Source organism: Chanos chanos, chromosome 3 (assembly GCF_902362185.1).
Source record: "Chanos chanos chromosome 3, fChaCha1.1, whole genome shotgun sequence".
Lineage (NCBI taxonomy): Eukaryota > Metazoa > Chordata > Actinopteri > Gonorynchiformes > Chanidae > Chanos > Chanos chanos.
This window is the reverse complement of record NC_044497.1, coordinates 8907501-8934301: the sequence shown is the minus strand read 5'-3', so window position 1 is coordinate 8934301 and position 26801 is coordinate 8907501. Positions and strand designations below refer to the sequence as shown.

Genomic DNA, 26801 nt, shown 5'->3' with positions numbered 1-26801 from the left:
CACACACACACACACACACACACACACACACACACACACACACCACACACACACACACACACACACACACACACAAAAATGCTTTGTATGCTCAAAAACACCAAAAGACAAAGAAAAATAAATTCTTTTTTTCTTGTGCTAAAGTATGTGCATGTAAAATACTTAGACTAGGACCATGAAGCAATTGAAATACAATTAACAAATCATGCAGACCCCTCTGTCTGTGGTAACTTTGTATTTAATAACTAACTGTTTCTACTCATGAAAAACATGACAGAAAAAAGCTGATGTGCTACTGGCTGATTGCATACAAATGAGCAATTATACTTTTCTCATTTATAGACTGATGTAAATTGAGATATTGAAAGAATGAGTGATGCAATGAACAGACAACTGTCTGCATATTACAACAATGTCTTACAAGCTGCAATCACTAAATGAAAGCAATCAGTCTTTATTCCCAGGGATAAATGCACCACTATTAAAATTGTTGCCCCCCCCCCCCCCCCCCCCCCACATACCCCCACACCCCCACACCAGAGACGCCAATGGCCTGTTTAGAAATGAAACTCAGGTAAACAGAAAGAATTCATGCTGGCCTTGACTCCATGACCACACGCACGCTGAACTCCCACTTAAAAGATTAGCTGTTGATTTTCACAGCTGAGAGACCCAAACTACCACATTGATTGATGGGAAGCCCAGAAGGTCCCTTTTACTGCATCATTTCCCTGTATATTGATTATGTATATTGATTACACCTAACATTACAGGAGGGCTCGCTCTTACTTCACCGTTAATGTTAAGGATTGTTTGAAGCATGTTCCCTGAGGGCAACTTTCCTAGTTTCCACCTCATAAATCTGTGCTACTCTCTGTCATAGACGTTAGGACGAACTGCTGTGTGCCCATAGCATCATTGAGCGTGAGGATATAAAATTTAGAGGACTCCCATCAGCTTAGAATCAGCCTCCTGAATCGTATTCACAATTTTACCTTAATCTTCTGCTCAAACATGTTGGTCTACAAAGCGGAAAAAATATATCCCGTCTCACTTTATGGGAAGGAGCTTAGAATGTGTAACACAAAACAAATTGCTCATCTGTCTCAGAGTACTATTAGTGAACTCAATGAATTATAAAGTAAGCTGTTGCTGAGGGAGCCTGGTAAAAGAAACAATACATGAACCCCTCATTGTTAATTCAGACAAGGGCGAAAGTTTACATCCCTTCTTTATTAGGTTTTCATGTTGTGCATCGTGAACATTTAGGCTGTTTTATTCACATAACAGAGTTGTGTCAGACAGATTTCATCATTTTGTAAAGCCATCACACCGCTGGATTACTGAGTGATAATTATCAAAAAAAAAAAAAAAAGAAAAAGAAGAAAGAACTGTGAGTGTTTTGTATGAGGTTTAACTTATTTTCAAATATCACAGACACTCAGTGATTGGTGTATCTGTAGCTAGGGCCACAGCAACACACAGGACTACTCTGTGACATCACGTATTACATGATGAACCCGCAGTGCTAACGACTGTGGAACACAGAGACACACACCTAATCTGATATGCAACCAAATGAAGAAAGGCTGTGTTGTCCTTTGTCAGTCCCACTCATCTGTCTCTCATTCTTTCTCATGCCCTCTCACTTTAGCACTCTCTCACTCTCTTCTTAGTTCACTTGCTCCTTGTGTAGAGAGAGAGAGGGAGAGGGAGAGGGAGAGGGAGAGGGAGAGAGATTATTAGCCTGATTAGGCTTGCATTAAAATGACCTTAAATAACCATTGCAGTACACCTGACTGTCTGAGAGCAGCTGTATTCTGCATGTTCAAAACCTCTGTGTAAATGACTGGTCATTGTGACATATGCATAGTGATTGCCAATCTGTGCATGAAATGGTTTAGGTCTTTATTATATATTTCAGACATACCTTTAATGTATCACTCCTCAGTATTAAAAACAGTGCTTAACAGATTTCTGCTCTAGTGCTATGTCTTAAACTGTGACCGATGTCACTTACACCATTCTGGGCCAGTTTAGGCTTTGGACAGAACAACATCCTCATCATTTTTCGTAATGTCACAGGCTTTTAGTTATGAGTTACCAGAAACTGTCTAAAATGCACCATATGAATTCACGCCATCATTTTCACGCTCTATCCACTGCATCGGTCTCCAACTGTAATACTGTTCATTTACATGGCTGCGTTAGTAATACAGTAATAATATTGTTATAAAAACAGTGTATTAGCATCTGTATCACTATATGCCAGCAAGAATGTGTCGTACCACTTCACAGCGACATGACATCCAGAATCAGTAAAAATGCAGTCAATGAACAAAAGATGACTATGCGTTCCCTGAGACTGTATTTACAGCTACAGCCATCAGAATGCCCAGAGATGAAAGTACCCGAACAGTAAGAGACTGTTTCATCGCATCCATTGTACATTTGTCCTTACCGCACTTATGTGTGAGAGGGAACATTAGTGACGTACCCTTTTTTGTAGTTGTAGTTGTTGTTGTTGTTGTTGTTGTTGTTGCATTGTTACGTCTTCGTAAGGTTTGGGCCTATCTTCATCTGAGGAACACACAAAAGCTTAAATTACCCTTAAAAAGATAAAGCACATATCATGGCAAAGCCTGAAATCATATCATATCTCTTTGATCTGAAACGAGTTGGTTTACCTTTGGCACGTATTGAACCGTTTACAGTACGAGAGGGATGTGTAATGATGGAGAGATGAGAGTTTACGTTTCTATCTATCTTATTTGTAGAGACTGGAAATTTGGGAATTCAGTTGAAACATGTAGCTGCATAAAGCAGAGAATGCGCACAATCGTTGTTTATTTTTTCAGAAAATCCTTTGTGAGGTGTTGACGCACAATTTCTAAACAAATTAAACTATGAGTCAGAGACACTGTGTTTATCTCTCTCTTGTTCCTTCTCTCTCTCTCTCTCTCTCTCTCTCTCTCACAAGTACACACACACGCGCACACATTGTACAATTATAACTTGATCAGAGTTGACAAAGATACTGAAGTGATTGAAATGACACAGAACAAAAACACTGCTAAATGAAAATGCATGCCTGAACACATCACTGAACATGTAACACACAGTCAAAATTAAAAAAAAAAAAAAGGTTTACAGAGAATAGGTTTCGCAGTATAGTGAAATTTGAATTGAAGTCTAAGACCATATTATTAGGGCTATCTTACTACCTATTACTACATATGAAGAATGTAGGCTATTTTTTTTCTAAGTGTCATATTCAGATTTTGCCTTAACTTGCAGGGCATATGTAAAAAAAAAAAAAAAAGCGTTGCTTTCAGCTGTCAGATTTACCATCATTTGCAGAAATGCAGCGCTGGCTGATCTTCATTATATTCATTCACAGTGAAATGCTTGATGTTTTCTGCATTTTTAGCAAACATTCTAATAACAGTGTGTTCTTCCATTCGGAACCTTTATGTCGTTACTTTTTCTTTTCTTTTTTCCCCTAAAAGCGCTAATGTATAATGGCAGCAAAAGTTTAAGTAACATGCAACAATAACAATCCTTTCTTTTGTATATCGCATTTAGAAAAACTAGCATTCTGAGTGAAAATCAGTTGGCCGATAATATGAAAAATTATGTTGCCCAATCCTAAATTTGTAAGGTTTTAAACTTCAAAAAATTCCCACATCTGTATATATTTACGAGACTTAACACAAAATATTTTATCTTTTAGTGAATTTCATGACTTCGTAATTTTTTTCAAAAACACACGAGCCAAACATATACAATTTTAAATATTTCTTTTCCCTCTCATCTGGCTCTTGGTCGCTCGCGTGCGTGGTAGGAGCGACGGGTAAATGCTTCAAACGTGAGCTGGCTACGCCGTCTCAGGAAACAGCGGCGCTGATCAGTGAGAGGGGAAGGAGGGAGAGAGGAGAGAGGGAGGGAGACAGGGGTAGAGAAAGAGAAGAAGAGGGAGGTAGTGTGGGAGCTATCCGAAAAGGGAGGAGTCACGCGAAGGAAAGAGCAGCTGGAGTTCCACACTACGGATCCTCTCTCCTCGAGAAAGTGTCCCAAACGCTTCAACAACAGTCTTTGTTGTGTTAAACGTTTAGTCATTCACAGCTTTGTAGTTTTGCTTGCAGCATTCAGTAGGAATGTAGGCAGAGTTAGAATATTAGTTTAGTGCCTGGTCTGTCCGGTGAAGGTGAAGTGCTAAAAAGAAAGGAGAAAAAGAGCGACGAAGAAGGAAAACTCTGAAGGTTTTTGGAGTTTTGACTCAAGTCTCTCAGTCAACTTCGGGGCGCCGCACGCACATCTGCAACAAACAAGAAATTTCTTCACTTTGGAGAAGAAGAAGAGCGACAACTTCAAGAATTGCTAGAGAGAAACAACCTTAAATCGCGTAAGTTAAAGATAATAATGAGTTGTTGTCCATTTCCTTTCAACGGTTTGTATCGTTGCTGCCATGAAAGTTTTGCAGAAAGGGGCTGAAGCAAAAAAAAAAAAAAAAAATGCAGTCTGCAACTGAACTGTCAGGGGGTATCGCATTTCAAAAAAAGTTGCAACCTCGCACACTGTACTTCGTAAAACTGATTGTGGCACAAAGCATGATTCATTCATAAAAAAGACTAAAAATTGGAAAAATTCAACGTTGTTCACTCAAGTAAAACATATCACATCGTTCCTCCCCTTTTAGTATTACATTGGTCCGGTAATGGAGTTCAGTCGGATGAGGGCAAATGAATACTTGAGTAAACTTTAGTGTAGTTGCCAAACTTTTGGTCCCTGGAGTTAGTTTGTTTTCTTAATAGGCTCATGCTTGTAACATTCTTAATCGGTTACAATGCATCTCACAAAGAAAAGACCTATTTTGTGCAAGACGTCTTCATCTAATGTTTTTCCTTTCGTCGATATGTTCTTTTTAAACATTTTGAAATACGGAGTAACTTAATGGTAAAATAAAATTTAAACGAATGTTTTCTGTTGTACAGTCGTGCTGCAGTTGGATTTTTTTAACTTTCTCCCGAAGAGATGCAAGCGGGATCACATATTTACACGATATCATATTTCAGCGGGATTTCATTCTATGTGCTGACGTCTGTGAGCGATTATGCTTCACGTGTGATTTGCTACGTTAATTCCCTTGGCTAGAAAAATGAGAAAAGTCTAGCCAAGTAAATGCACGCACATAATAAAATAATTAACATTTTCTATATATTTCTAACCTCCTGCAAAAATACAAAAATGTTTTTCATATACCCTTTAATATTCCACCTTGTCACAAATAAATATTTATTTTCATTATAGGTCGTTTTATACAACTATTTGAACCTGGCTTGGTTTTAGGGAATAGATTTAATACCTTTCTTTTTTTTAAAAATTGAAATCAGACTTTTACAAGACAACCCTTTTCAGTGCAGTTTGCTTCATAGGCCTCTTGATATATAACGTTTTGTTGAAATTGTCTTAATCCACCTTTTTGATTTGGCACTGCTTTATCGCTGTGTCCGGTGAGCCTGTGTGTCACCACCATATGTGTCTGCCCGCCACCACATGTGTAGATATTTGTTTTAAACTTTTCCTTCTGCTCCACACCAGCTGTTCCACATTTTAGCTGCTTGTCGGATTCGCAGAGTGACTGGAGGACCGTTTGTGTCTCCGGTTTCATGCCGCTTTGCAACAGACAAGGGTCCGAATCGTCCGTCTCTTGACTGCGTTTCTAAATGCGCTTTGGCACTGGGGCGGCAATTATCGGAGTAGTAGTGTGCATGTTTCAAATTAAGTAACCTTGCCGGACTTCATCTTTTTATGAGTTTTCATCTTGAATGAGTCCTGAATTTGCCGAGTGTGTGTGTGTGTGTAAGTGTGTGTGTGTGTGAGTGTGTGTGTGTGTATGTGTATGTGAGATCTGGGGCCTTCCCGTGCGCTTTCTTATGCCCCCTCTCTTCGACTTTTTCAGTTTTTTTTGTGATTTGCGTTCTAGCCTTATGATATAAAATGTGACAAATTACAGAGTAAAAACTTACCAACGCAAATACGCAAGAATTCTTCTGCATACTTGGAATTAATTTCTTTTCTGTAGACCATTACGCAGAATGGATGAAATACAGTAAGCCACACACAGTTCATATTGAATTTGCCGGTGAGGATCTGGAACAGAAGATCGTCGCATGTAAAGCTTATCGAGATAGATTCGTTTATTTCTAATGCAGGATAATTGTGCTTTGTTGGTGTCTTGAATGTGAAAACTTCATTTGAGAGCAGTGATTTGTCAGAATTATTAATTAACTGCTGACAGTTAATTACACTTTGACAAAAACCATGCTCTTATTGTTTTATTTTTTGGAAACTGAAGGTGAGCTTTAACATATTTTTTCTCTGAACTTCTAAGGAACTAAACAGGATCTTAAATAATTTAAGAAATCTTGTGTGTCTCATTGTGCATTTAATTAATAAAAGCTTAATGGAAATAATCAAATATTGTTTATACAAACGATGCTTTGTAAAGCATTAATCAATTAGAATTTTTTTTTCCACTGACATAATTATCTTAAGAATTTTATTACTGACAGTATCTACATCATAATTAATATCTAAATCATTTGAAGAGCAGCAATATCAAAATGAATAATAGTTTTCAGTGTCTGCTGGATATCTCCCTGCATAAGATTCTGATCAAACAGGTGTAATTTTGCAAAATCGAGATACTTGTCTTGAAAATTCGACAACATTAAAAGCAAACAAACAAACAAGAAATCAAACAAGCAAAAAAAAAAAAAAAACACAAAAAAATGATGGATCATGAAGGATGCTATTCTGACCAAAAAAGAAAAAAGAAAAAGAAAAAAAAAGAAATGTTATTCCGTTCATCGCTAAAGGTCTGTTCTCAGTGTCTGAGCCTCTGGTCCCATATAGGCAAGTGGAGGGTTTCTATCAGACACTCTGTTCACCTTAGCATTCAAATATGCACGGCAGCAAAACAGCGCTTCTCCAGAGGTGAAGGGGTCGCCTTGCCCACCTAATCAAACCCGCCTGTCTGACAAAACACAACCTGTCACGGACTAATATTAACGCTTTGAGATGACACGCGATTATTTTCAAAGTCATGCCCCCCCCCCTCTTCTCACCAGAACCCTTAGTAAGGCACAGCTCCACCGCACAGACCTTACAGAGGGACTCCTTGGGCCTTGTTTACATTTTAAAAGAACTCTACCTGTTTGGCAGTGTGTGTGTGTGTGTGTGTGTGTGTGTATGTGTGTGTGTGTATGCATTAGGAACCTAATGGAGCTTTTCTCATGCTAATGTCTGTTTGAAAAGTTCCATTCTTATTAGCCAAATGAACAGGCAAGGAAGGACAAATGTGGTGGAAGTTTTTTTTTTTTTTCCTCCCCCTTATTCTCTTGACAGAAACTGTGGAAGTGCTGCTGGCTTTGAGTTTTGTGCTGTAATTCTGGTGCTGAAACGTGTTCTCACTTTTGGCTGGGAAGCTGAGGTGAGTTTCTGCCACTGAGAAATATAGCGACTGATGTGCACCGATGGATTTCTAGTCAGCAATCATATGAATATAAGGCTTTTTTTTACATGGAGTTTCCCAGGAGCAGAGCCGATTTTTTTTCTCTCTCTTCTACCACTTTGCCATATTTGACATTTTACCTCCAGGAGGCAGAAAATGATTTCCCCTCCAAATGATTATCATCTATTTTACCCCCCCTGCGCTTTCAACATTTTCAAACTAAATAAACAACACGGCTGCCAACTTTGTTGAGGTGATTGAAAAACTAGATGTTGTCACACAACGGAGAAGCATGGGGGGGGTGGGGTGGGGGTGTGGGGGTTTCTGGAAGTCACAGTTGTCGTCAACAGTCGACTTCCAATTGATATTTCTCTCTTTGATGATTCCTGAACTTTGATATGTTTGACATCAAATGAAAAAGGACACTTGGGGTTGGGGGGGGGGGGGGGGTGGGGAGGAGGAAAAAGGAGAATGTGAGAGGGAGTGGTAATTGAGGAAAAAGAGGGACGTAAAGCAGAGAGAAAGAGAGGAAGGGTGCCGCGGTTAATCTTCGGGACGGGGCGATGGTGTGCCATGCCTGATGAAAAGTTGGGGCTGTGGCGGGTGCGCGCTGTAGAAGCGTCAAAAGTGTCCGGACGCATTTGTGTCTGCGCGGAGGAAAGACGGGGGTCTGTGGGCGTGTACGGAGGCTCTCTCTCTTCACCCTCCTCCTAATCCCCAGGCCCAGTCATCCCTTCAGGGCATGCCTCAGATCTACCTCTCCGCAAGGACAACCCTTTCTCTCTCTTCTCTTTCTCTCTCTCTCTCTCTCCTCTCTCTTCCTGTCTCTCCTCTCTCTTTTTTTTCTCCCTGCCCCTCGCTTTTTCTCTTTTTACACCCTCTCTCTCTCTCTCTCTCTCTCTCTCTCTCTCTTCTTTTATTTTACTCTCCTCTCCCTGACTCCTTTTTTCTACATTTCTTTCTCCTTTCTCTCATTTTCCTCAGTCTTCTCTCATCTCTCTCTGTTGGTCCATTTAATATGCTGTGTGTTCCCCCCCCACCTCACACACCTCTATGGACCCCCATGCTGAGTTCTGCTAAAGGCACCCTTCACTGGATAGGGAGGGGAGTTGGCTGGGTGTGGGTGGTGGGTGGACTGGGGAGACACGCATTCCCTCAAATTTTTTATTTTTTTTTTTAAACTTTATAGTCTCCCTCGAGCATTTGTGTACACGCACCCTTAAAAGTGTAAGCAAATGTGCTTTTAAAAGGATAACCTGACTTTACTTGAACACCTACGAGCCCGCATGCTTAACGTTTTTTGTTTTTTTTTTGGGGGGGGTGCGAAGTGAAGTAGTAAAATGGCCGTTTCCAAAGTTTTCAAGCGACGGTTTGTTTTTCCTGGCTTGAAGCCTTCGACAATTCAGAACTGACCCGCCAATTAGCCCAGTCATTAACTCTCTGAGCGAGAGGAAGATGAAGACGAGAGAAAAGAGCGATTTCTTTAACCCTCAATAATAAAATTCAAAATGGTGAAATGTCAAGTCAGATTTAAAGTTTGAGTGCGTCAGCTTGTGAGCTCGCGTTTGTGTGTGTGTGTGTGTGGGAGGGTGTGCGCATGTATGTGTGTGGGTGAAGAGAGAAATAGAGACAGAGAAATACAGCAAGAGAGGGAGAGAAAGACAGCGATACAGTAGCGTGTGGAGCACTTACTTTTCTCAAGTATGTGAGTACAAACAGTATAAGTGGAGCCTGGGTGATAAGTTGTCGGCTGTGTTCTACTGTTTGCTGTGGTTGTCGTAAAACCCTCTTTAAACCTGCCATGTGAAGAGCAGCAACAAGAGGCTAAGTACTCACCCATTTGGTGGGAAAGTGTGTAAAACCTTGTGTGACAAGCGACTGTTTTTCAGGGGCTGGGCTTGTTATTGTAGATGTGTTAGGACGTCAGCTTTGATGTGAGTTCATCTTGGCATCTGTGAAAGGACACACACACTCAGACACTCACACACACACACACACACACACACACACTCACACACACACACACACACACACACACACAGCCATGTGTAAGGCGGTGGTAATCAGGAAGGGGATGAAGAGATTGTTTCAATTGATTTATGACCTCATCCGAATAAATATGTGTATATCTAGTGCTCTTGCTCAATTATAGACAAATCTATTTGATCAAGTGTTTCCTGTGATATAAACAAAGGTTTCATTTTCTGTTACCCTGAAAGAATAATGATGTTACAGTGTTTTGTTCAGTAATGGTATTACTGTATCAGTCAGATTGCAAAACATATCTTAGATGAAATTCTGTATTCTATTATATTCATAGAACATACATTTTCAAAAAAGTATAATATATTTAAATTAGTTTAGACAGTTCAATAGCACCACACAATAAACATAATTTTATGTTTACGAGTCCCAATGCTTTTGGCACAATCTAAATAAACGTGTTACAAAAAGAGAACATAAATTGGGGGTGTAGATTCTTCCTAAATGCAAAGTGTCTTCCTCTTCCTCGGCAGGGTTTTATATTTGCCTGTTCCTGCGGTGATGGGGGGCACTGAGTTGTATTCCAGCGGGAAGGCTGTCACCCCCTCTACCCACCCGCTGCCACCGTGGGGCAAAAGAGGGTCCTCTGCAAGTGAATGTCAAAACCCCCTTCTTGCTCATAAGATAAACAATGCCCCAGCTTAAAAAAACAAAAGGGGGAACTCAACTATCCAAGCAAATTTCAGTCCGACCTGAAAGGGCCCTCTTTTGTCAGCGGGGGCATTTGGAGACTAATCGTTTTTTCTCATGCAAAGCGCAGTGGTTTAAAGAGCTCTGCCTTGGATGGAGGGAGAGGGAGAGAGATATAGTGTGTGTGTGTGTGTGTGTGGGGAGGTTGGAGGGGGGGTGGACTTTGTTTTAACAATACTCCACAGGGAGTTTGGAGTGGGAGGTGGGGGGGCTAAAGGAGGGCTCACCCCCTCCAGCTCCTTACACAAAGCCCAGTTCCTGGCTGAGGTGGAGGTGCAGGGGTGGGGGGTAGAAGTTCCTAAGAGGAGGTTTTACAAGATGAGGGGAGGTGACGGAGACTGTTAGGAGTCCTTAGCCAGGTTTAATGATGACCTGTCAACGTGGCTTTCCTATCTGTCACAGAAAATCTCCAATTGGCTTGGTCTTTCACAGGAGAGAGAGTGAGAGAGAGAGAGAGAGAGAGAGAGAGAGAGGGAGAGAGAGAGAGAGAGAGAGAGAGATGGAAAAATTATTTGGAGTGAAAATTGGTTGTGAAAGAAAGGAATAAACCTGCACATGAGCCCCAAAACAACTCTTTACCAACACCTCATATCAACACCTCATTCCAACCCACTATTCCACTTTACATTGCTCTTTTTATTACGAGGGTTTAACATGCTAAGGACATTTGTCTTATTCAGAACGGAGGCAAGGTTAGACTTCCCCGAAGAATTCATTTTTCCCTCTAACACACACACACACACACACACACACACTCTCTCTTTGTAGGACTGAACCTTCCCCTGTGGACAGCGATTGTTGCACGATGCTGTAGGGACTCTTCCTAAAGTAAAGAAGGTTCCATTTGTCAAAGATGGTATTTTTTTTTGTTTTGTTTTACTTCACTGCCCTGTAGTTTGGCAGCTTTGTGTCGGGCTCATTGTGTGAGCGCAGGCAGGACATTAGTCAGTGCAGTGTGAGTGCAGCCTGCAGCCCTGAGCAGGCTGACTGGAGCTCAAACACTACAATTCAGAGACTACAACTCAAAACTGAGACTACAATCCCATAGTGCCCCACCACACAACATGTTCTACTCCATCTGACCTCAGTGGTTGTTGCATGATGAATGAGAGACAGAGAGAGAGAGACAGAGAGAGAGAGACAGTCAGAGAGAGAGACAGAGAGAGAGGGATTGAGGACAGGGAAAGGTGAAAAGGATGCAGATATGAAGAAAATGACACCAGGTGACTCCAGAAAGAGAGATGATAATACTGGAGTGATACGAAGAAAGCATCAGTTAAGATAGAGAACAAGGGGTGAGAGAGAGAGAGAAAGAGAGAGAGAGAGAGAGAGGGAGAGAGAGATGAGTGGAGTCTTTTTCCCCTAGCTAAGAGCTCAGTGTGTAAGCTCCTGTCTACCTCCCAAAGCTGCTTTCACAGAGATTTACAAGACAGGTCTCAGGGTGTGCTTTACTACCCCGCATTTCAAGTTTGTGTCTGTGTGTGTGTGTGTGTGTGTGTGTGTACACTGAGTAGAAGTGTAGAGGTGTTGAAGTACAGAACTGACTCATGTAGGCTGTACGTGTGTAATTTTATGTGTGACAGAACATTCCGAGAGTGTGTTTTTAAATTCCCATCAATTTTTCTGACCTGTGTCAAAATAACTTACAGTCCAAAATAAAGCAGTACATATAGAAAATTCACAATTTAAGTTGAAATGTGGACTGCAAGCACTGTAATGTCAGAGAATGTGTGTGTGTGTGTGTGTGTGTGTGTCTGTATGTGAGGGTGAGCTTTGTGCGTTAGGGAATGGGGATAGTCTGAGATACAGAGGGGATCTCTTAGCTTTAAGAATTATTTATAAAGTTTGGCTTTTGTGCGGCACTCTAAGAGCTTGTCTCCTTCGATTATGCACTGCCGCTCTTCTGTGGCTCCTCCACCCTGGCTTCCCCTTCCACAGTCCTCAACAGCCAAAGCCACAATATCATAATACACAGCACTCAGCGGATGGCAACCACTTCCAAAATATTATAGTATTGGTTTATTACAGTAGCCCAGAGTGATTAGAATGCTTTGACCCTTAAGCTAGGTATTAATGAGTCTTTTTGTCTGTGAAACGTGTCAGCTGAAACTGAACTGCTAATACGTACCAGACACTGAAAATGTTGTCTGCAGACAACTCAGACGTCCATAACGTTTTAGGGTGGTTCGTGTAATTGCCTTAAACGTCAATCATTTGTCTAATAACATAGTTGCTTCAGGTGATCTGTTCTGCAAGTTGAAGCATAGTTCTTTTTTTTTTTTTTTTCTTTCTTTTTTTTTTACGTTGCGACGAACTGCGAACGGCAGCTGTAATTTCAGATCAGGCTCAAAAACACATGACCCTGAGCACTGCGTGGAGTGTTGAGAAAGTGTGTGTGCGTGTGCGTGTGTGTGTGTGTGTGTGTATGGGGAACAGAGTTAGAGCTGAGTGATTTCTCCTGTTTAAGGCTGTATATGGTGTGATGGAGCGTATGTTAATGATGTTTCTATTGGAGAGGTCTGTTATATGATTAGAGTGCAAGCTTGTTCGGATGAGCCCAGTCCTGGACTGATTTTGTTCTCTCTCATGGGAACAGAGATCAATGCAAACTAGCTCACCCTGGTTAACAAGCCATATAAACTCATTAGGACAGAGAACTCACTGAACATTTACATACATTAACCCCCACAATGTCCTGTCCTATACTCAAGCAATACACTGCACATCACTCTGATTAACATTACAAAATTGGGGTTGTGTTTCTAGGGTAATGAGTGTGAATGTGTGTGTGTGTATGTGTGTGTTTGTGTGTGAATGTTTTTCCTAAGAAGCTTGTGCATGCTTGGATGAGTGCGGTGACATATTAAAGAAACAGCATTTTTTATGACTGTATTTGCTTTGGCTTGTCTGAGTGTGTAGGTATCTGCTGTATGTATGTTTTTAGTGTAGCACTAGGTATGTGTGTGGGTGTGTTTCTGTGTGTGTGTGTGTGTGTTTCTGTGTGTATGTGAGTGTGTGTGTCTGAAAGAAGGGAAGACAGGGAGAGAGAGATGATTACAGGACACTGTTTCTTAAATGTGATTGATCTCCAGTTGTCTCTCCTTCTCTTGTTTATTACCCACCACACACGCTTCTGATTAACCCCAAGACCCGACCTCACTTTCCAATTAACTGTCCTGGTCTGCTATAAGATTAATGCATGCTCAGAGAAATGTTTTAAAGTTTGAGCATTGTGTGTGTTAGTCTGGATTTTAGCTTTCAGTGGGAAATTTTGGAGAGATACCTATAAGAGTATGAGAACATGCATGAATGGTAGAGTTCAAGGTTTTTAGGCCTTAAAAGATGACCGTGTGTTACCCCCGATGCTTTTTGCAGTTATTGACTGACTGTCTTTTTAGGATTTCTAGGTGTGTGCGATAATACGAAGCTTGATGTGAAACTCAGCTTTTAGACTTCTTTCCTCATTTGTATTCGCAGTAAATAAATAACGTCTCAGACACTTGAGCACCTGCAGAACACATTTAAGCCTTACATGAAAAACTGTTAAGTACAGGACTAGAACATGAAGTCCAAAAGTTTTTTCTCAGCCTGCACATAAACCAGGCAACCCAGTTCTCTGTGTAGAGTGTGATTCACAGACCCTCCATGGTATGACATCGGTTCGATCAGGAATAACAGCTATGAGGTCACAATGTGCTGCCTCTAAGCTCTCTTGTAACCCATTTCAGCTCTCGTGTGTATTAGTAACAATACTCTGTGCACAGCAGTATTTACTGTACCTTATCCCAGAATTGTGTCGTGGGCCGTTTATAAGTTGAACCAGTGTTATTATTTGTTGATGTAAAATGTTGTTTGCACTCTGTCAGGACTGAGTCTAAGTGTCATACCATACGGCACTCCAGTAGGTGTAGCTGGTGTGTGTGCTGCACTGTGGGCTGGGTGTGTGTGTGTGTGTGTGTGTGTTGTGTAGAGGTGGGTGATTTGGGAGATGCGGTGCTGGGGTTTTGGTCCCTGCGGACTAGAGGATGATGAGGCGGTGTTGGAGCTCAGGGGGGTCTGCGTTAGGAGATGATATGATGTGTGGGCTCTCTCTCTCTCTCTCTCTCTCTCTCTCTCTCTCTCTCTCTCTCTCTCTCTCTCTCTCTCTCCGTATGCCTGGCTGTTGGGGGAAACATGACAGGGAGCTGGAAGTTTCCAGAACTCCCTCTGAGCCTCCCTGACTGTTTGATCTTCATCATCCTCTACTCTCATCCGAGCAACTTTTTCTCTGACATGTTGATGCGTATAGCTGTGCATGCAGGCGTGCATGCACACACACACACAGACACACACAGAGAGAGAGAGAGAGAGATAGAGAAAGAGAGAGAGAGAGAGGAGGAACACACACAAGAGACATGCAAGTGCTGAAGCACACTCAGAGGCTGCACACACTTAAACAAGTGCACAGACTGATAAGCTCATCACATCACAAACTGTATCACTGTGTGAGAGAGGCAAAGCATTCTTTTAAACACACAAATTTATGGTGAAAACAAAAAACGTCATGCTAGTAGTCTGGGATAACCACCAGTCAAAACAAACTTTAAAGTCACGCTCAGAGCTTTAAACATTCTCCAGCTGGGACTGATGAGACTCGCTGTAAAAGTAATGGATATAAACCAGTCTCACAGCAAGACAAGGATTTATACACTTTCACTGTTTCACTGTAACATATAATATCCTAGGTCCTTCCTGAATATGTATTTCTTTCTCTCCATTTCATGCGGAGAAAAGTTTGCCATTTCTTGTTTGTTTAAATCTTAATCCTATTGTTTTTTTTCCGTCACACTTCACTTAAGGCTTCCCAGTCCGCTTGGCTTAGTGTTTCAAAACAAGATTTCACAACTGGTGTAAACCTGCCTTATAAAAGTGTCACTGGACAGAAGAGTGAAAAAAAATGAACAGAATAAAATATTTGCAGATGGATAAAAACATTAGAATGTCTGTGGAATGTATGACTCAAGAGCAGTTGGACATGGTCCTACATCAGGCAGGAAGTTAAAGTGATTCCTTCATGCTTTCATTTTTGGGTTCCCTCACGCCCCCCCCCCCCCCCCCCCCCCCCCCCCCAGCACACACACACACACCCCTCCCCCCCTTACTCTTTCCATCTTTCCTCTCTCCTCCAGGATGGGTTCCAACTTCTGGATAACTTCATCTGGCCCCGTTCGCAGAAGTACAGTTCTTCCTTCATTCCATTTCTCCCTCCCTCCCTCTCTCCCTCTCTTTCCCTCCCTCGCCCTCTCCCTCTCTCTCTCTCCCTGTCCCTCTCTTTCCCTCCCTCTCCCTCTCTCTATCTCGGATATTTAGAAACAAATCTGTTCGTTTGACCCTTTCTTTCTTTCAGGCTTTTTTTTTTAATTCCTTCCGTCGATCCCTCACTCCCCTCGTCGCAGCGTTTGTATCATCCTTTCGTTTTGCCCCACCCTCTCCCTTATGCCCCCTCCCCACCCCCCCACACACCCTCTCACCCCCACCTCCTTTCTCTTCCTCCCTCGTTTTCACGACAGGGCCCCAAACACCAGGATGACTTCATCTGGTCCAATTTTCCCTCTATAATAAGCTTTAAATGGCGAGGCCGCAAGGGCCTGAACGGGAATTAATAAGAGCCAATAAAGCGTGCCAAAGAGGGCATGGCACTCTCTCTTTAAGTAAACATTATGACTTGTGGGATGGAGGGGGGAGGGTGGAGGAGTAAGGGGTTTGGGACCGTGGGCTCCACTTGATGAATCGTTGCCGTGGCGAAGCGAGGTAATTTGCTCACTTAGTCTGTTCTGATGGGGTTTACTAACATTGTCTTCTCTGCTCTATCTGTCTGATTGGATAGTTTGTTTACTGTGCGTTCGTGTGTGTCTGTGTGTTTCTGTGCGCGCGCGCGTGTGTGTGTGTGTGTGTGTGTTTGTGTGTGTATTTTTTTTTTTTTGCATAATCGTTCCCCGCTGCCCCTTGGCTCTCTCTGCACCACAGCCACAGATGCTCATTAATCACCTCAACACTTCGGGTTTCTCTCTTTTTTCTGCCGTCCGTTTAGCCGGAGAGAGAGAGAGAGAGAGAGAGGGAGTGAGGAGACTGAGTGGAGAGGAAGAAGAGAAAGAAAGAGAGAAAGAGAGAGAGACTGTGTGTGTGTGTGTGTGTGTGTGTTTGAGAGAGAGAGAGAGAGAGAGAGAGAAGTCTTCCATGAACATTTTAGCAGGGTGCGTTATTGAGCTATGAAGCATTGCATACCAGAGTTGCTAATGGACTGGAACTGCGACTGTGATGTGGTGTAGTGGTGTACAGTTATGGACAGATATGCAGTTGGTGGTATAGTCAGCCTGGACAGAAACCGAATACACACTGTTGCTTGGTAGTAAATCCCCTTTTAATTTATGCTGTGGACTGATAAGTTGATAAGTTTTCCAGAGTTTGTACTTTGTCATGTTTATGTATAAAAGGCCTATATTATAGCAGAGACGGAGTTTGGGAGTGTAGGGGGACGCCTGATATGATTATTGAGTGGTGATGTGTCAGTTACGAGAGGCAGAGATGTGATAGGTGTATAGACGAATACTTAAAATCTCAAGGGAGCTTGTGTTAGAGACCGCCCAGTCCCTTCCCACCCTCAAAGCCATACCTGATCTTGCCACCGCAGACTTCTTGAGAACAGTCGCTACAAGTGAGTGCGTGTGTGTGTGACGGTGTGTGTGTGTGACGGTGTGTATGTGTGTTTAGGTGCGTGCACGCATGACACATTTCTTTTTTTTTTTTTTTTTTTTTTTTTTTTTATCGGCAAAGGAATTCCTCTGCCTGCACTCATCAGCTCCCTTGGGTGCCCTCTCATGTCGATTCTCAATATAGAGACACACACACACACTGATACAGATTCACATTCTCTTCTTTTTCTCCATGGAGTTTCAAGTGTGTATGATTTATCTAGACTACAGCAGATTCACACACATACACACACACACACACACACACACACACACGCACACACACACACACAGAGGCTGACAGAAAAGTCCATTAGAAGGAGTGAAGAAATGTGCTTTATTCAGTATTACAGGGATAAATTATACTTTGGAAAACACACTGTATTTCTCTGTTTTCAACTCTATATAATACAAATCTTCTGTCATTTGTTCTGGTTTGAGTTCAGTGCTAATGGGAGCTAATCTGACATCCACTCTGAGTCTTCCTCTGGAAGTTTCCATTTCAGAAAGCCCATATGCATGAACCCATATTTTCTGAACACCCCCCCCCCCCCCCCCCACACACACACACACACAATTTGCTGCTTCTGATTTCTTTACAATGGCCTCTGTGTTTGGCATTGGATGAGTTTGGTTTGCTTTTGTGCGAATGGCTGAACTTGCATTTTTTCACTCTTTCATTTTGTCGAGGCAAAATAAGCAAATATACGTGATCAAACGAAAGCTCCGTGGCGTTGCGGGGCGAACGAGTAGTGTCAGGATTGTTCGCCTGTGCCCAAACACGCAGAACACAAAGCTCGCCGTCTTGGGAAAAAAAAAAAAAGAAGAAGAGAAGAATAAACCTTGCTCTTTCATTGTTCTGTGTCTTCTGGGTCTTACTCTGCCTTCGCTGCTTCAATTTGAACAAACCAACGCACGCTGAAAACACACAAACAAATAAACAGACAAACAAGCTAATAAGCCAAGGAGTCGGAGCTCACCCGAGAGTTCTCATTGTTACCCCCGCTCTTTATTTCGCTCCTTATCTACCGAGCAGCAAGCGCAAAAGAGAGGCTGTGTAAGCGTCGAGATTACATCATGGCGTATTTGTTACCCAGGAATGTAAGAGGCGTTTTGGGGTTTTTGCGCTACGAAGAGACCCTGCTGGTCTCCCTTCCCCAAAAACCTCTAAAGCATCTTAAGTGGAAAGGTCTGGGAGGCAGGGCGCCGGCGCGAGCCAGGATAATCTTATTAACGTCCGTCGGAAAAGCTACCGATGCTCTCCCGCTGCTGGGACAGCCGCGCCACGTTCGTCCTTGAAGCAACCTGCCCTTCCTCCCCTCCTCCTCTTCCTCGCAGAGAATCCTTTCCGGAATGGAGATCCATTTTTTTTTTTTTCGTGTGACTGTAAAGGGTTTCCTTGTAGCTCCTATAAGACTGAAGTTTGGGGTAGCAGTGGGGAGTGTTTGAGACAGGCATTGGGGTCCTCTCAACATGACGTACCACTAAGCACAGTAACAGGCAGAGGAAGCTTGCACTAGTCAGACACACACTGGAGTCAGACACCAAACGACAGTCACTCTCAAATGCACGTTGGAGGACATCTGAGAGAGAAACGTTGGGGTTCTGAGTTGAGACTGTAAGATTGTGTTAAATGGTGAAGAAATAACCCCATGTCTTAGAAGAGTGTGCTGCTTTATGAAATACTGGATCACACCACTCTTGGTTGCCGACTGATGTGGATTTTGAGCTCATCAAACTTTGGGCATGAGCACTTCACCCCTTTAGGATTACACCCTCCCCCTCAGCAGGGACTACTTGTTTATGCCAGTTATAACACCCCCCCCCCCCCCCCCCCCCCGCCACAATGTACAACATATAAATTTTACCTCTCTGGTAAAAATGGTGAAGCTGCCACAGGGAGAACCCCCCCCCCCCCAAAAAAAAAAGAAAAAAAGAAAAAGTTTCTTTTTTGCATCAGGTCTGTGATTTAGATATGTTTGTAAGCTTAATTCAGTCTGAGCTCAATATCAGTACAATACAAGATACTACAGTTATGTAAAATTGATCTGTTTACAGGTATAGATGATATTGGAAAATAATTTTGTGCTCTACTTTTATAATTCGACTTGAACTGTGTGAGTCACTTCTCTCTCTTCTAATTTGTCTCTGTCCTGTGTCTTACTTTATTTCACTCCTACTCAGTCTCTTCTGTCTCTCAGTCTTGAATTCTGTTTTCTCTTGGCCCTCTCATCTCTCTCTCTCTCTTTCTTTCATTCTTTTTCTCTCTCTCTTCCACTCTTCTCTCTCTGTCTTTATTTATCCACGTCTCCAGCCCTCTTGCTGCATGTTCCCTCTCTCTCAGCTTTTCCCCTTTGTCTTCTACTTTACCCTGATACCCCACTCTCCACTTTCCTTTCCCCTTATCCCCTATCCTCTCTCTCTCCCTCTCTCTCTCTCTGTCTCTCTCTCTCCCTCTCTCTCTCTCTCCCTCTCTCTCTCTCTGTCTCTCTCTCTCTGTCTGTCTCTCTCTCTCCCTCTCTCTCTCTCTCTCTCTCTCTCTCTCCCTCTCTCACGTACGCACACACCCAGTCACCTTCTCTATGCGGTGTGTGTTTGTGTGGTGTTGATAAGTGTCAGATAAAGGATGTGTGGAGGCTGATGTAATGATGATGAATGCTGTGCTGCTGCCAGTCTCAGTCCTGGGGGAGTGCAGAGAGAGAGAGAGAGAGAGAGAGAGAGAGCTCCGCTCAGAAAGCACAGCGCAGGGCTGCTCTGCTCCGCTCAGCTCAGCTCTGCTCCGCTGTAATGAAATGAACTCGCAGCACTGTACCCTCGTCCCCAAACCAAACAGGACACTCAGTTAGTTTACACAGCAATGAGCCTGTGGGCTAGTCTTTCCCTGGAGCACCCTCCCTCTCTCCCTCTCCCTCCCTCTCTCTCTCTCTCTCTCTCTCTCTCTCTCCCCCTCCCTCGCTCTCTCTTTCTATCTCTCACTTTCCTTCTCTCTCTGTCTCTCTCTGTGTCTCTCTCTCTATTTCTTTCTCTTTCTTTCACTCTCTGTCTCGCTCGCTCACTCTCAGACTTGCTTTTTTTGTGGGTGAGTGTCAGTGTTTGTCCACTGCTTGTCGTATTGTAATTGTTAAGGTATGACAATGTAAAGAGATCATTGTTACGGAGAAACATAATTATGTAATGAATTATTTATAATGCATCTATAAATATTTCATTACAACTGCTTTATAAATAACAGTGAATGAAGATGACTGTAATAACCACACAGTTAATCATAATATGGTAATTAGGCAAAAAGTTTAGTTCAGTTTTGACTTTGATTTACCATTTGCAGCTGACTTTCAACTGTGTGCTTTTTGTCACAAAAGCGTATAATTTATGTTAAATTGATTTGCTTAATGTGCTTAAAATAAGAATCTTTTTTTTTTTCTTGGGCACAGTCTGAATTGTGTTTTTTTAAACCTGGCTAATCACTTCTTTTTCTGTGAGAAAGGATTATGATTCAACACAAATAAAGAAACACCCTCTCATTCTCCCCTTGCTAATTGGGTGTGGGACACTGTGATGCAGGAAGAAATCTTAATATAAAATGTATGTTTACCGAAAACAAACAAGGGCTTTAAATTATTTATTTATTTGGGTTTTTTACTTTAGTTATTTGTTAATGGGGATCGACTGCATCCAAATGATGTTTTAAGGCTTTGCGTTGTGATATTTTTTACTGTGTGTTCAAATAGCTGATGTTTGTACAGAAACCTATGATCTGAAATTCTAGGTGTCTTTAATATTTCAGGGTCTTACACACTGTCAAAGTCACCAGGTCAAGAGTTGTTGCAATCTCTTAGAGAGAGAAAGAGAGAGACAGAGAACATTTTTTAAATGTTCACAGTAATTTTAATCTTTGCCAGAGTGGCCAAGTCATACACTGACAAGCAAAGAGCAAAGTGAAAAGTTGTGTGTGTGTGTCTCTTTCTGCATGCCTCTCTCTCTCTCTCTGTGTGTGTGTGTGTGTGTGTCCGTGTGTGTGAGGACACCTGCGGTATGAGATGCCGTTAGCCAGGTCGGGGGGGATTATGGGAGGAAAGGTCTGGGTTTTAATTGCTGGTCTAGAGCTGCAGTCTGTCTCATGGAACACAAAAGGAGGGTCAGTTATGCTTGAGTGGCCAGGAGCTGAGAATATTTGCTTTTCCAAAGGAATGTTTAAAAGCCTGCTTTCTCCAACCCCCCCCCTCTACACCTCTAGCTCCCTCACTTTCACTGCTCTCCTGTCTCTTCAGACCTACCTGCCCCGTCTCTCTCTTCTCCGTCCTCTTCATGGACTCACCTCTGGGTATAAAAGGAACATAGTGGGAGCTTAAAGTTGTGTACACACATGTTTACGTTCTCACACACACACACACACACACACACACACACACACACACACACACACACACAGATAGAGTGTTGAGAGGCAATCAATAAGGGGTGTACAAGACTTTCACTCTCTTCTCCCTTTCATTGGTTCTTGTTCTCCTGACTTTGCTGCAGTTCAATCGTCAAAAACGCTGTAGAGTATAATTTGAAAGAAGTGAGCAGCGAGAGAGCGAGGGAGAGACAGAGAGAGAGAGAGAGAGAGAGAGAGAGCGAGCGAGCGAGCTCTGACTTTGGGGCTCGTCTGTCTGATCTCGGCTCACACACAGACAGACTGTCAGAGCTGAAGCACCTCGTGCTCTGCTGTAACCACGGCTACAAGCCCATGAAATCTACCAAGGATTCAACTCAATCTTTAGTCCAAAAGAGCGCCCCCCCCCCCAAAGCTCATGTTGACTTGTTCATTAGCTCCATAAAAGAGAAACAAAATGTTCATAAATATTTTTACAAAGTTTTTCTTTGTTGTTGAAAAATTGGCTTTGTTGATTGAGTGGTACACATTTATTCATATGGGTGCAGTTAGAAGAAGATCTGGTGTTTAATTTAGTTTTGATTGGTGGGGGGAATAATTGGCTTGTTGTCTGTCTTTCTCTGTTTTCTTTCTTTCTTTCTTTTTTTTGGTAAACCAAGATTGCTTACAGATGTTGAGCAGATCAAAATCTGGGGGTTAAAATTGCACACAGGAAAAAAAAACACTAACAAGTAACAAAAAAGCAAACCCTAAATAAATGTCTACTGTGTTTGCTTGCCCACTCTCCTCCCCCAACCCCCTCACCCCCCCCCCCCCCTCCCCCCGGCCCGACGCTTATGGAAAATAGTTGCACCCTCCTGCTTGACATTCAAACCCTCATAAGTTGAAGAGCAAGCTGGTGCCATACAGTTAGCAGTGCAGTTCCCTGGAACCTCACGCCTGTCATCGACACACTAAACATCACCTGCACTGCTGTCTGGCCAATGCGGTTTTAATTAAGCGTTTCATAAGTATCAAAACGCACACACAGTAACCCTCAGAAAAAAAACTCAACACTGACATTTATTTGCTTGTGCGTGCGCCTTCTCTGAAAGCTTTTTTTCCCTCTTTCTGGTCGATTCTATGCTGAGAAATTGTTTGTTTATTTTTATTTTTACATTAAAGATGTTTATGAATGCCTCTCTGGTGGCCTGATGGATATCAACACCCTTGTCTCGTGCAAACATGCTAGCATTGCCGCATACATGTAGTGTCAGTTGACTTTGGGTAGGGGTGTATTTACTTCAGTTTGACTGATAAAACTCAGTGTCAAGACACTTCCTAATAGTTCTCTTGTTCTATCGAAGTACCGCTCACTGGGACCTGAATCAGGTTTGAAAGAAGTTCTCCATCAGACTGTTGGCTGAACCCAAACCAGAAAAACAACTGGAACTAAAACAGTGTTTACTGTTATAGAAAGGGGAAAAATGGTCTCAGCTCATGATATTCCCAAAAGGACTTTCAAACAACCCTTTACAGCGGAGTGTGAGAGTTTCTCTCCCTCTGAAGTTTTTCCCGAAAGTTTCCCCTTTGTTTTTTTTTTTTTTTTGTTTGTTTTTTAACGGATTTGGAGAAGTATCGTGTACACTGCCCATATCAGCCCATACCTGCTCTTATCACTGTATGAAACATGTCACTTTGTTTTTCTCATTCACTGTTCTAGAAATGCCAGACTCAATGTACAGATTGAAGCTCAAAACTTCTGAACATTTGTTTCACTGACAAAGGTCAGGAAGAACTTTCAAACACTCTCTTGAATGTTTCCTATGTTACCCATAGATTTTATGATCATTGGGATGAAAAGCTATTTAAATGTAAATAAGTACATATTAAAATAAATCATTTTAAACACGTACACAGTTGTAAAAACAAATACAGTTGCTGATTGAGCCTTGATTTCTGCGTCATAAGAGTTCGAATGCTCTGGTCACTGACCCCATCGTACCTTTCTCCCCGCCCTCTTACAGGTGTCCCGTCTTGATGAGATACTGAGGAATGCGCAGTTGCCATGGAAACCCAATCCCCGGCCAGTTCTGCAGCTGAAAGGAAGAAGAAGGTGGAGACCATCATGACGACCAAGGGCTCCTCCGCCCGCACTGACATCAGCGAAAAGGCAGTGGCCTCCAGTACGACGTCAAATGGTAAAAGGGCACTTTTTTTTTTTTCTTTATTAATCCTTCTTCAAATCGCTCCCTCATCTCGCACGTTTTCACTCCGTCTGAAGATGTTATTAGTTGCGGTATCAGCTGGGTGAAAACTTTTCTTTTGTAGTCCTATGGGTTATTCGAAAAAAAAAAAACCCTTTCTCATAGATGAGAAGAATTTCAAGTCGTCGCACGTCACTGGAAACACTGGACTGTTGAACTTCTATGTATGTCCTTCCTCCTTAATTCTGCAGAAATTCCTTCTTTAAATGACCTCCACTATGGCAAACATCCACACAACAGTAAAATCTGTTCCTCCACAAAACAGAATAACTCAGGACCTCGTTACGAGACCCACAATCCCACAGGGTTGATGGAATGAGACGGTCATCCAGCACACACAAAAAAAAAAAAGAAAGAAAGAAAAAAAGAAACTTTACAGTGGAGGAAATTCAAATGTTATCAAAACTGTGGCGAGGCACTGGGGAGGGGTGTGGAGTTGAGGTGAAGGAATTGAGAGTTGAGAAGGGTGGAGAGGAGTTTTGATAAGTGGTGTGTGCTTTACTTTACGCTCCATATGAGAGCCTCAGGTGATATGGCAGGAAGTCAGGGGGAATTTTTTTTTTTTTCTTTTGGGTGAGGATGGGGAGGGGGGGGGGTGTGGTGGTGGTGGTGGCATTATTGTGATGCACCTTGGGAACATTCTCTCTCTTTCTGTTACTCATTCCCAGATGGCCCACAATGTTTCATTAATTAGAGGGTGAGAGGAGGGAAAAAGAATTTTTTTTACTGCATGGAAAAAGCATGGATGCAATTTGGCTTTGTGATTGCGGATTTTTCTCTGTAATGCGATGGTAATTACTCCACTGAACAACAGAAGGTTTGTCCTGGAAACTTTGATTCTCTAATCTTCACAACAGGATATGAGGGGAAGTACAAAACTGTCGTCTTTTCAAGCAAAAAAAAAAAAAAAAAGAAAAGAAAAAAAAAGTCAGTGGTACTTTTTTTAAGCACTTGGTGTAGACTAACTAAAAATGTGTATTTTTGGTCTTAATTAAACTGGTGATTAGAAATAGAGCTTGGACTTCACTTTCAGGGCCCGTGTAATTGTGGTCCTAATCAGCTGACTCCAGTGCACCGTGTTGATCTCAACCATAACTGGAACCTCTATGGCCAGTAGGCTAAGGGCTTTCCGTACTTATACACCACAGTCATCAGATAGCTTACACATCACTGGAGGGCTTATAATTACCTCACATTCTAGAGGTTCCCCCGGCACTCAGAACCTCTCATCAGGTGTAACCCGACACCCCCACCTGAACTTTAACCTCAGCAGCCGAGGCTGCTCACTCAGACAAACAAAAGGTAATTGTAAGCAGCCGGGGAGGCTCAGTGACAGGACTCTCCCAGGACCAGTTCCTCCATCTACAGTCTTAACACTGCCCAGACCTCAAAACTGATCCAGGACCAGCACAAAGGAAAATGTTATTTTATCTCGCCTCCTTCAACACGTTATTAGGAAACCCCATGTGTACAGAGAGAACGTGCTGCAGTTTTTCTCATCAGTGAATTGTAGTTGCATGAAAAAGTGAAATTACTGATATGGCAGAGAGGGTGTAGCTTTACTTAGAGTTGTAGTGAAATTCACTCATTCGTTCACTCAGTTCATTTTAATGACACTCACATTCACAGTGAAATTCTTCTCATTTTCTTAATGACACTATGCTGTGTATTTATCCACCTGCTGTCTTTACCTGATGTATTGATTTAGTCATTTGTGTGACCTTTCAGTTATCTGTGAAATAACTTTTAATTTTATATGTTTGGCCTTCTGTGAATATGGGAGAGGCAGATTTTTACCGTCTTCATTAAAACAAGAAAAAAATATTCTTTGGATGCTTTACATACAGTAGTACATAAAAGCATGGTTAACAGTCCAGTGTCAAGGTAATAAGCTTTCTTTCTTTCTTTCTTTCTTTCTTTCTTTCTTTCTTTCTTTCTTTTTCAACGCTGACTCTGTCCTCCTTCTTTACCCCCTCTGGTCCTCATGCCTCACTCATTTCTTCTCCTTCTCTTTCTTCTTCTCTTACTCTATTCCTCTCTCTCTCTCTCTCTCTCTCTCTCTCCCTTTCCCCACTATCCTCTATAAGTTGGTGAAAAAGTTGATCGCTGTACCCAGTCTTCGGGGGAGCGTTCCCACATGGTTGGCTAAATGGTGGCTTCGCCCTGCGTGCCATTCATCTGTGCAGCCGCTCCCCCGGCCTGACAGCTCAAAAGGGCCGGCTGTGCCACAACAATGGTGTGATTGGTTCCCTTTTGGAGGGGCAAGGGGGGGCGCCTCCCTCCTCACCCTCATCATTCGCCAGGCAGGTGGACCACAAAGTCCCCTGATTCTTTTGTTGCTTCCCAGGCAAAAAAAAAAAGAGAGAGAGAGAGAGAGAAAAAAAAAAAGATGTCCATGCTTTGGCTGAATAAACCCTGTCGTCATGGGATAATTTGCTAATAAAAAAAGGAGAAAGGGGCAAAAAAAAAAAAAAAAAAAAGGGCCCGGCATTGAGAGAAGGGAGGAAGAGAAGAGAAAAAGTTTCTGGTTGGTCGTTCGGTTGCAGTCTCTCTTTTTTTTTTTTTATATGGTTGCTGAATTAATGAAGTGCAGGAATGGAGAGTGTGGAGAGGATAGGAAAGACAAGGGCGCAGAGAGCGGGAAGGAGTGAAAGAACAAGTCAGAGCTATGAGAGGACAGAGAACAGTGAAAGGGGAGGAAAAAAAAACAAAACGAGGGAACAGAGTTGGGAAAATTGTAAAGGAATGCGTGCAGCGGCTTTGCAGGGAGCAAGCTGTGCCACTTATGAGGAAAAGAGGGGTTTTTTTGTTTTGTTTTTTGTTTTTGTTTTGTTTTGTTTTGCTTTAAAGAAAGAGGTCTCGTAGTTCGGCTAAGAGAGACGCGTCAGAAGAGCAAGGCATGCATTACAGCACGGGGTGATACCTTTTGTCATTGCACAAGTTTTAGAGAAATTGCCTTAGAGCGGCTCGAATGAAAAAGTAGTCAGAGAAGGAGAGAGATAGAGAGCCAGAGAGAGAAGGAGAGAGAGAGAGAGAGAGAGAGAGAGAGACTATAAAAAATGGAGAGAGGCCAGTTTCTTTTTAAGCGGGCATTTAAATGATCAACAGCAAATAGAAAGGAATGTCATCTGACAGAAATAAAGTTCCCTGTTACCAGCGCGACTCAGAAAGTAATTTACAGATACGCTGTCCCGGCC

General features: G+C 42.4%; 1 protein-coding gene across 1 annotated transcript in view; it reads left to right on the top strand.

Annotated features, from left to right (window-relative positions):
• Nucleotides 1–23405: 23405 nt before the first annotated feature.
• The window catches only part of gli3 (GLI family zinc finger 3), an 83309-nt gene continuing 79913 nt past the window's right edge, over nt 23406–26801 (top strand). Inside the window, exon 1 of the mRNA XM_030769042.1 lies at nt 23406–23538. Within this exon, the coding sequence (XP_030624902.1) occupies nt 23406–23538 (133 nt within the window). The remainder of the gene's footprint in view (nt 23539–26801) is intronic.